Raw genomic sequence first — 10,191 nt, 5'->3', positions numbered from 1 at the left:
GCACGACCGGCCGAACACTTCGACCGGCGCACTGTTTGTAAAACGTTTTCCTTGTAGAAAAGGGGGCAAAAGCGTGACATTCGTTGTTTGGCGAGGAAAGTCTAGACGTGTCACCGTCTTGAAACCTCCCAAGTCGAAAACAGCAACGCGTCCCGATCCATTTTTCTTTGGAAGACGCACACGTCCCTATACTTTGCCCTTTGCCTTCCTCCTTTGCTCTGCGCATGCAACGAGTCACGGTGGCACAGCCAGACTTTTCACCAGTCCCAGAGCGGCGCGTGTAAGCGGTCCCGACGTGCGCGCGCGCCACGATCCGCCGAGCTTTCGAGGCGACCTCCCAACGTGCCACTCTCGCGACGCGCCACCGCAAGCACCAGCCACCGCTTATAACCTCGCCCCAGCCGGATGCTGTGAAGCCACCGCCGTCTTCAGACGAGCTGTTTCCTCTCATGTACTCGCTCAGGCTCGCTACCAGCGGCAGCACAGCACTCGGCTTCACGCTCGGCCGGTTCGGCGGGAAGACAGGCGGCGGCGCCGCAGCAGGAGGACTAGCGGCACCCGCAGCGGCGGCGCACGTAGGGAGGAGGAGCGTCTCCGCGACGTCGAACGCCGCCGCGCCGGTGCCAGGCGACCAGGGCGTCGGCATGGACCCGAGCAAGCAGCAGCAGCAGCACAAGCCCCACGCGCCGGCGGGGGGACAGCAGGGCGACGACGTGCACAAGACCACCACTGCTCACGGGTAAATTTCTCTGCACCAGCTTGTCCTCCCCTCCCGTTGAGGAGTTGGCCGGAAACTTGACGGTGTCCGGTGTGTTGGTGTGGCGCAGGGACGTGATGACCCACTCGTTCGGGGAGGGGTACTCGACGAGGTCGGACGAGGAGGGGTTCGGAGGGGTCTACGGCCAGAACGACCCGGTGCTCAACCCTGGGACCGAAGTGCACCCCAACCATCCTGGTAACCTATTTATCTGTATTTTGAACAATCTTAGGGTTCTAGCATCTGTGATGGTGGCATGGTGCGAGTGGTGAATTGATCCGCGTTTTCATGTGCGCAGAGTATGACAAGTCGCAGGGATCGGAGGTGAAGGAGAAGGAGAAGGCGCGCCATCTCAAGGACGACAAGCACGCGACCTAGGATGAAAGTCTAGATTGCTACTCCCTCCGTTCCAAAATAGATGACTCAACTTTGTACTAACTTTAGTACAAAGTTGGGTCATCTATTTTGGAACGGAGGGAGTAGGTGGGAATCAATAATTTGGATTATGGTAGATGTTCAGGGTTTAGTTCGCTTTGTTTGGTCGCCATGAGGTGTCAGGCTGCTACTGAAGTTCGCTGTGATGTGAAATTAGTACTGGTTGTAAGCTTCTTCTGCAAGAAGCTTATATGTGCGTGCGTGCGTGCTGACTTGATTTGCTTGTGCTCGTGCTGCTTGTGTGCGAGGAGAAATTCGCTAGGACGAGTGTTTAAGGCTCAGCTGTGTGCTGACATTTCTGTGTTCTCAATAATCAAAATGTTCACCTGCCTGCGCCTATATCAGACCAGACGGTGTCGGACATAGAGAGCTACTCTCTCCTGGATTGCGTTGGATTGTGTCAGACAGCAAATTACACTTCAAACATGAACCCTAAATAGAACTGGCATATATCCCTTGTAAGAAAAAGGGGTTTCCAAGAAAGAAAAAAAAATAAATGAGATAAAGAGAGAAATAAATGCCAACAACCACATATCGACAAAACAAAGATGGCCGGGTGCGTAACCGCTGCATCCTCCGAAGAAGTACCAGTACCACCGTACTTCTAGCACCTCGAGGCATCGCATACTGAGCAGTACCTTCAGGAAGGAAGGAATGTCACTGAGCAGTACCTTCAGGAAGGAAGGAATGTGACGATGACGTCACTGCAGCCGCGCTTCTAGCACTTCGAGGCGTCACGTACTGGGCAGCATCTTCAGGAAGGAATGCGGGAATGCGACAACGACGCCATTGTTGTCCGAACAAGTCCAAGGAAGGAATGCGACAACGACGCCATTGTTGTCCGAACAAGTCCAAGGATTTCTCTTTCTGTACGTAGAGGGCAATGGGAAGGGAAGGTATGACGGTGTCATCGCGTTGATGATGGACGAGCCACCAGGGATTTCTCCCACCCAAACGACCACCACCACCCCAAACAATCAGAAGTGCACCATCAAAACTGCCGCCCATCAACATGTGCCACCACGGTCATCGAACCATCAATGCCGCCTCTCTGAGCCACCGACACGAGACCTGGGAGAGGGATGAAGAGCCAACGGGCTCGGGGGCATTCGCCACTCAGTCGACGGGTGGGGACTACCACCATCGCTGTCGTGGAGCCGACCGGATGGGACGACAGGAGCTTATCAGGCCCGCATAGCCCTGGCCGGACCTCGAAGGATCCGGACAACCCCTGTCATCATGCTGCAGCACATCGGCCGACGAGGCCGCCACCGCCCGCAACCCCCGACGCCGCGCCATCTCCATCAGAGTCGCGCCACCGTGCGCCGAAGCACCGGCCTGCCCTGATACGTCTCCGTTGTATCTATAATTTTTGATTGTTCCATGCCAATATTCTATAACTTTCATATATTTTTGGCAATTTTATACTATTTTTGGGACTAACATATTAATCCAGTGTCCAGTGTCAGTTTCTGTTTGTTGCATGTTTTTTTGTTTCACAGAATATCCATATTAAACGGAGTCCAAACGGAATAAAAATTGACGGAGATTTTTTTTGGAATACATATGATTTTTGTGAAGAAAAATCCACGCGAGACGATACTCGAGGGGGCCACGAGGCAGGGGCGCGCCCCTGACCCTCGTGGCCACCCCGTAAGGCGGTTGATGCCCTTCTTTCGCCGTAAGAAAACTAATATCCGGATAGAGATCGTGTTAAAATTTCAGCCCAATCGGAGTTATGGATCTCCGGCAATATTAGAAACGATGAAAGGGTAGAATTTGAGAACGCAGAAACAGAGAGAGACAGATCCAATCTCGAAGGGGCTCTCGCCCCTCCCACGCCATGGAGCCATGGACCAGAGGGGAAACCCTTCTCCCATCTAGGGAGGAGGTCAAGGAAGAAGAAGAAGGAGGGGGGCTCTCTCCCCCTCGCTTCCGGTGGCACCGGAGTGCCACCGGGGACCATCATCATCACCGCAATCTTCACCAACAACTTCACCGCCATCATCACCAACTATTCCCCCCTCTATGCAGTGGTGTAACCCCTCTTTTACCCGTTGTAATCTCTACTTAAATATGGTGCTCAACGCTATATATTATTTCTCAATGATGTATGGCTATTCTATGATGTTTGAGTAGATCCGTTTTGTCCTATGGGTTATTTGATGATCGTGATTGGTTTGAGTTGCATGTTTTTCTATTGGTGCTGTCCTATGGTGCTCTCCGTGTCGTGCAAGCGTGAGGGATCCCCGCTGTAGGGTGTTGCAATACGTTCATCATTCGCTTATAGTGGGTTGCGTGAGTGATTAAAACACAAACCCGAGTAAGGGGATTGTTGCGTATGGGATAAAGAGGACTTGATGCTTTAATGCTATGGTTGGGTTTTACCTTAATGAACTTTAGTAATTGTGGATGCTTGCTAGAGTTCCAATCATAGTGCATATGATCCAAGTAGAGAGAGTATGTTAGCTTATGCCTCTCCCTCATATAAAATTGCAATAATGATTACCGGTCTAGTTATCTATTGCTTAGGAACAAATAACTTTCTTGTAACAAAAAGCTCTATATTAAAACTAACCTAGTTGTGTCTTTACCTAAACAGCCCCTACTTTTTATTTACATGCTCTTTATTATCTTGCAAACATATCCAAAAACACCTACAAAGTACTTCTAGTTTCATACTTGTTCTAGGTAAAGCGAACATCAAGCGTGCGTAGAGTTGTATCGGTGGTCGATAGAACTTGAGGAAATATTTGTTCTGCCTTTAGCTCCTCGTTGGGTTCGACAGTCTTACTTATCGAAAACTGTTGCGATCCCCTATATACTTGTGGGTTATCAAGACCTTTTTCTGGTGCCGTTGCCGGGGAGCAATAGCGTGAGGTGAATATTCTCGTGTGTGCTTGCTTGCTTTATCACTAAGTAATTTTTATTTGCTGTTCTTAATTGTTTTCTATCTTTAGTTATGGGTAGGAAACGCAAAATATCAAAAAAATTAGTTGTACCTACTGAACCAATGGTTGAAGAACCACTCAAAATCTACCACACTCCTGAAGTTTATTACTTGAATCATCTTTGATCCCTATGTGCTCGTGCTGAAACCCCAACTAGCTTAGTTGAGGGCAAATCTTTAGATGAGCATGCTTGTTATGTGCGACATCGTATATCTGAAAAAGGGAAACTTTTACTGGGTCAAATTCATCGTTTGCAATGCTATGCTTGGAATTTATGTGAAATATATGATATTATTTGTTGTTCTGAAAACCCTAAGAAACACCTTTCCTACCAATGTGAGTTTATTGATAATGGAATAGTATCTTCGTATGCCAAGGGTGTTTATATTTACTATGATGTTCAACAAATTAAAGAATTTGTTGCTTTTAAGGGTGCTTATGAAATTGCTTCTTTGATTGAAACGTATGATGCTACTCTTTACAAATCTGAAAATTTTGACATACTTAAATATTGCTATGATAATTATGCTTCAATGCTTATATTGAACCATATATTGAGGACTACTCCGTTGTCCTAGAAGAGACTAATATTTTGCAGGAATCTATGGAAGAAGAAATTGATGAAACTGTGAGCTCCTTGGATGAAAAAGATGATGAGGAGAGCGGAGAACAAAAGGAGGAAGAGCGGATTAGCTACCCGTGCCCACCTTCTAATGAGAGTAACTTTTCAACTCATGCATTGTTTAATTTCCCTTCGTGCTTACCGAAGGATGATTGCTATGGTGATTGTTATGATCCCGTTGATTCTCTTGAAATATCCCTTTTTGATGATGCTAGCTATGCTTGTGGCCAGGATGCCAATATGAATTATGCTTATGGAGATGAACTTGCTATAGTTCCTTATGTTAAACATGAAATTATTGCTATTGCACCCACGCATGATAGTCCTATTATCTTTTTGAATTCTCCCAACTACACTATATCGGAGAAGTTTGCCCTTATAAGGATTATATTGATGGGTTGTCTTTTACTACTACACATGATGATTTTGATGAGTATAATATGCATGTGCTTGCTGCTCCTACTTGCAATTATTATGAGAGAGGAACTATATCTCCACCTCTCTATATTTCCAATACAATAAAATTGCAAGAAATTGTTTATACTATGCATTGGCCTTTACTATGTGTACATGAATTGTTCTTTTATGACATGTCGATGCATAGGAAGAGAGTTAGACTTCGTTGTTGCATGATATATGTTACTTTGTGCTCACTGCTAAATTACAAATCATTGCTAATTAAAATTGGCTTTGATATACCTTGGGATCCGGGTGGATCCATTATTTAAGCACTATATGCCTAGCTTAATGGCTTTAAAAAAAGCGCTGCCAGAGAGACAACCCGAAAATTTTAGAGAGTCATTTATTTCTGTTGAGTGCTTTCATATAGTTTAAAAACAACAAAAATTGCTAGGTGGAAGGAGAAGGAGAAGGTGCGCCGTCTCAAGGACGACAAGCACGCGACCTGAGATGGAACTCTAGATTGCTAGGTGAAAATCTATAATTTGAATTATGGTAGCTGTTCAGTGTTTAGTTCGCTTTGTTTGGTCGCCATGAGGTGTCAGGCTGCTTCTATTCCAACTGCCAGCCTGCTACTGAAGTCCGCTGTGATGTAAAATTAGTATTGGTTGTAAGCTTCTTCTGAAAGAAGCTTATATGTGCGTGCGTGTGTGCTGACTTGATTTGCTTGTGCTCGTGCTGCTTGTGCAAGGAGAAATTCGCTACGACGAGTGTTTAAGACTCAGCTGTGTGCTGACATTTCTGTGTTCTCAATAATCAAAATGTTCACCTGCCTGCGCCTATATCAGACCAGACGGTGACAGACAGAGAGAGCTACCCGTGGATTGCGTTGGATTGTGTCAGACAGCAAATTACACTTCAAACATGAACCCTAAATAGAACTGGGCATATATCAATTGTAAGAAAAAGGGGTTTCCCCCGCTTTATATTATAAAGCAACCATCCGATACAACGGGGTTGCTGGGACCGCAGCACAAACAAGCTCAAAAGAAGAAAAAAAGAGTAAGCAGCACAAACAAGCTCAAAAGAAAAAAGAGAAAGAAAGAGAAATAAATGAGATAAAGAGAGAAATAAATGCCAACAACCACAGATCGACAAAACAAAGATGGCCGGGTGCGCAACCGATGCACCCTCTAAAGAAGTACCACCGCGCTTCTAGCACTTCGAGGCGTCGAGTACCGAGCAGCACCTTCAGGAAGGAATGCGACGACGATGCCACTGTTGCCGCGCTTCTAGCACTTCAAGGCGCGTACTGGGCAGCACCTTCAGGAATGAATGCGACGACAACGCCACTGCTGCCCGAACAAGTCCAAGGGTTTCTCTCCCTGTACACAGAGGGCAGTGGGGAAGGGAAGGTATGGCGGCGCCCGCAGGCGTCATCGCGTTGATGACGGATGAGCCAACGGGGATTTCTCCCACCCAAACGACCACCACCACCCCGGACGATCAGAAGTGCACCATCAGAACTGCTGCCCACCAACATGTGCCACCACGGTCATCGAACCATCAATGTCGTCTCTCTGAGCCACCGACACGAGACCTGGGAGAAGGACGAAGAGCCAACAGGCTCTGGGGCATCCGCCACTCAGCCGACGGGTGGGGACTACCACCACCGCTGCCGCAGAGCCGACCGGATGGGACGACAGGAGCTTATAAGACCTCGAAGGATCCGGACAACCCCTGCCGTCACGCTGCAGCACATCGGCCGACAAGGCCGCCAGCCCGCAACCCCCGACACCGCGCCATCTCCTCCAGGGGTCGCGCCATCGTGCGCCGAAGCGTCGGCCTGCCCCAACCCATATGAGGCCCAAAGGGGCCCAGATCTGGGTGGAGCAGAAGCCGATAGCCAGACGCACCACCACGCGCATCGCGGCCAACGGCCGCGCCACCGCATCAGGAACACCCATGACCCGCGGGAACGCCACCAAGCCGCACCATCGGAGGCCGAGGAGCACTGCCGCCGGACACCGACGCCCGAGCAAGGATGGCCACCAGGGACAGGCATATATCAGTTAACCGTTGATATGCCGATATACGGTACTGGGACGATAAAATAACCACCGGTAAGGTACTAAAATAACGATAAATACTGGTACTCGGCCAACAAAAATAACTAATTGAGTTGAGGACTACGCCACCTGGAATCCTTTTATTCAAAACATTTTACCTTTTAAAACCTTCAAAACTAGATCTTTGATAGATTTTGACGAACTTACTTTCATGAAAAAAACACAAAAGAAAATGAACGCGAATAAGAGCACTTTTTTACCTTCGCGGAAGCAAATCCGCTTCTCTTGAAAATCGTCTCGCGGTGAAAGTAAAATCGTGCCTCTCATGGAAAAAGAAATAAAGTGCCATCTCTCATAGAAGAAAAAGACCAAATTCGTGCCTCTCGCGAAAGTAAAATCGTGCCTCTCACGAAAGAAATAAAGTGCCTCTCGAGAAAGCAAAATCGTATCTCTCACGGAACCATGGAAAAAAGTGTCTCTCGCGAAAGCAAAACCATGCCCCATGGAAAAAGAAGAGAAACATTCTTCCCGTTTTCGAGAGGCACGATCGGAAACAAAACCATACCTCTCACGGAACCACGAAAGAAAGAAAAAAGTGTCTCTCACGAAAGCAAAACCATGCTATGAAAGAAGAAAAAAAAAGAAAAAAGAGAAAAAAAGAAAAAGAGAAAAACCACATTTTTCATTTTCGAGAGGCCCGCCTCTCGCTGAAGCAAAATCATGCCTCTCATGGGAGAAAAGAAAAGAAAAAACACATTTTTTCTGTTTCCGAACTCTCGCGGAAGCAAAAACCATCTCACACGAAAAAAAATATTTTATTTTTCGTTTCCGAGAGGCACGGCCATGCCTCTTGCGGAAGTAAAACCATCCCACACGAAAAAAAACACATTTTTCATGCAAAATAAAATCTAAGAAAAACCGGTGAAAACCGAAAAGAAAAAAAACCATTTAAAAAGCCAAAAATGTGTGCGGAAAAATAAGAAAACAAAATCCGAAGAGAACACCCAGAGCGCGACATTTGACGGCGGCTGAGAGCGTGCCACTTGGCACGCTCACAGTCCACCCTCAAATGGTCGTTGGAAGGCTCCCTAAGGTTGCTCTTCTAAAAATAATGATAAAATACAAAATCCATCCGGCCTAAAATAAAGGTAAACCAGTACTAGGCCGGTAAAAGCATATCTACGGGTATTGGGCCGATAAAAGCATATCTAACAGAGCCCCTATATGGCACCGGACCCATAAAAGAGTATATCCATGTAAAATAACGGTTGTATCTCTAGCAAGCCGCTATATCCGCATTGAAGGAAATATGCCCTAGAGGCAATAATAAAGTTGTTATTTATATTTCCTTATATCATGATTAATGTTTATTATTCATGCTAGAATTGTATTAATCGGAAACTTAGTACATGTGTGAATACATAGACAAACAGAGTGTCACTGGTATGTCTCTACTTGACTAGCTCGTTGATCAAAAATGATTATGTTTCCTAGCCATAGACATGAGTTGTCATTTGATTAACGCGATCACATCATTAAGAGAATGATGTGATTGACTTGACCTATTCCGTTAGCTTAGCACTTGATCGTTTAGTATGTTGCTATTTCTTTCTTCATGACTTATACTGTTGGGAAACGTAGTAATTTCAAAAAAATTCCTACGCACACGCAAGATCATGGTGATGCATAGCAACGAGAGGGGAGAGTGTTGTCTACGTACCCTCGTAGACCGGAAGCGGAAGCGTTAGCACAATGCGATTGATGTAGTCGTACGTCTTCACGGCCCGACCGATCAAGCACCGAAACTACGGCACCTACGAGTTCTAGCACACGTTCAGCTCGATGACGATCCCCGGACTCCGATCCAGCAAAGTGTCGGGGAAGAGTTCCGTCAGCACGACGGCATGGTGACGATCTTGATGTTCTACCGGCGCAGGGCTTCGCCTAAGCACCGCTACAATATTATCGAGGATTATGGTGGAAGGGGGCACCGCACACGGCTAAGAGAACGATCACGAAGATCAACTTGTGTGTCTAGAGGTGCCCCCCTGTCCCTGTATATAAAGGAGCAAGGGGAGGAGGCAGGCCGGCCCTTGAGGCACGCCAAGGAGGGGGAAGTCCTCCTCCTAGTAGGAGTAGGACTCCCCTTTCCTAGTCCAACTAGGAAGAGGGAAGGGGGAAGGAAAGAGAGGGAGAGGGAGAGGGAAAGAGGGGCCGCGCCCCCCTCCCCTAGTCCAATTCGGACTCCCCATGGGAGGGGCGCGCCACCTCCTGGACTGCTGCCCTCTCTCTCCCCTCAGGCCCACTAAGGCCCAATACTTTCCCGAGGGGTTCCGGTAACCCTTCCGGCACTCCGGTTTTCTCCGAAATCACCCGAAACATATCCGGTGTCCGAATATAGCTGTCCAATATATCGATCTTTATGTCTCGACCATTTCGAGACTCCTCGTCATGTCTGTGATCATATCCGGGACTCCGAACAGCCTTCGGTACATCAAAATATATAAACTCATAATGAAATTGTCATCGTAACGTTAAGCGTGCGGACCCTACGGGTTCGAGAATAATGTAGACATGACCGAGACACGTCTCCGGTCAATAACCAATAGCGGAACCTGGATGTTCATATTGGCTCCCACATATTCTACGAAGATCTTTTATCAGTCAGACAGCATAACAACATACGTTGTTCCCTTTGTCATCGGTATGTTACTTGCCCGAGATTTGATCGTCGGTATCTCAATACCTAGTTCAATCTCGTTACCGGCAAGTCTCTTTACTCGTTCCGTAATACATCATCCCGCAACTAACTTATTAGTTGCAATGCTTGCAAGGCTTATGTGATGTGCATTACCAAGAGGGCCCAGAGATACCTCTCCGACAATCGGAGTGACAAATCCTAATCTCAAAATACGCCAACCCAACAAGTAACTTTGGAGACACCTGTAGAGCACCTTT

The 10,191-nt window shown here is 47.2% G+C and overlaps 1 protein-coding gene across 1 annotated transcript; it reads left to right on the top strand.

The window, feature by feature from the left end:
- Positions 1 to 394: 394 nt before the first annotated feature.
- LOC119289168 lies at positions 395 to 1,517 on the top strand. Its single transcript, XM_037568561.1, has 4 exons — positions 395 to 739; positions 828 to 955; positions 1,056 to 1,153; positions 1,238 to 1,517. Exons 1-3 carry the CDS (start codon positions 450 to 452, stop codon positions 1,133 to 1,135), a joined length of 498 nt encoding a protein of 165 aa, XP_037424458.1. The 5' UTR covers positions 395 to 449; the 3' UTR covers positions 1,136 to 1,153; positions 1,238 to 1,517.
- The last annotated feature ends 8,674 nt before the right edge of the window (positions 1,518 to 10,191 follow it).

This window comes from Triticum dicoccoides, chromosome 4A (genome assembly GCF_002162155.2).
Source record: "Triticum dicoccoides isolate Atlit2015 ecotype Zavitan chromosome 4A, WEW_v2.0, whole genome shotgun sequence".
In the NCBI taxonomy this organism is placed as follows: domain Eukaryota; kingdom Viridiplantae; phylum Streptophyta; class Magnoliopsida; order Poales; family Poaceae; genus Triticum; species Triticum dicoccoides.
The sequence above is the reverse complement of the archived record's forward strand: the minus strand, read 5'-3'. Positions and strand labels throughout refer to the sequence as shown.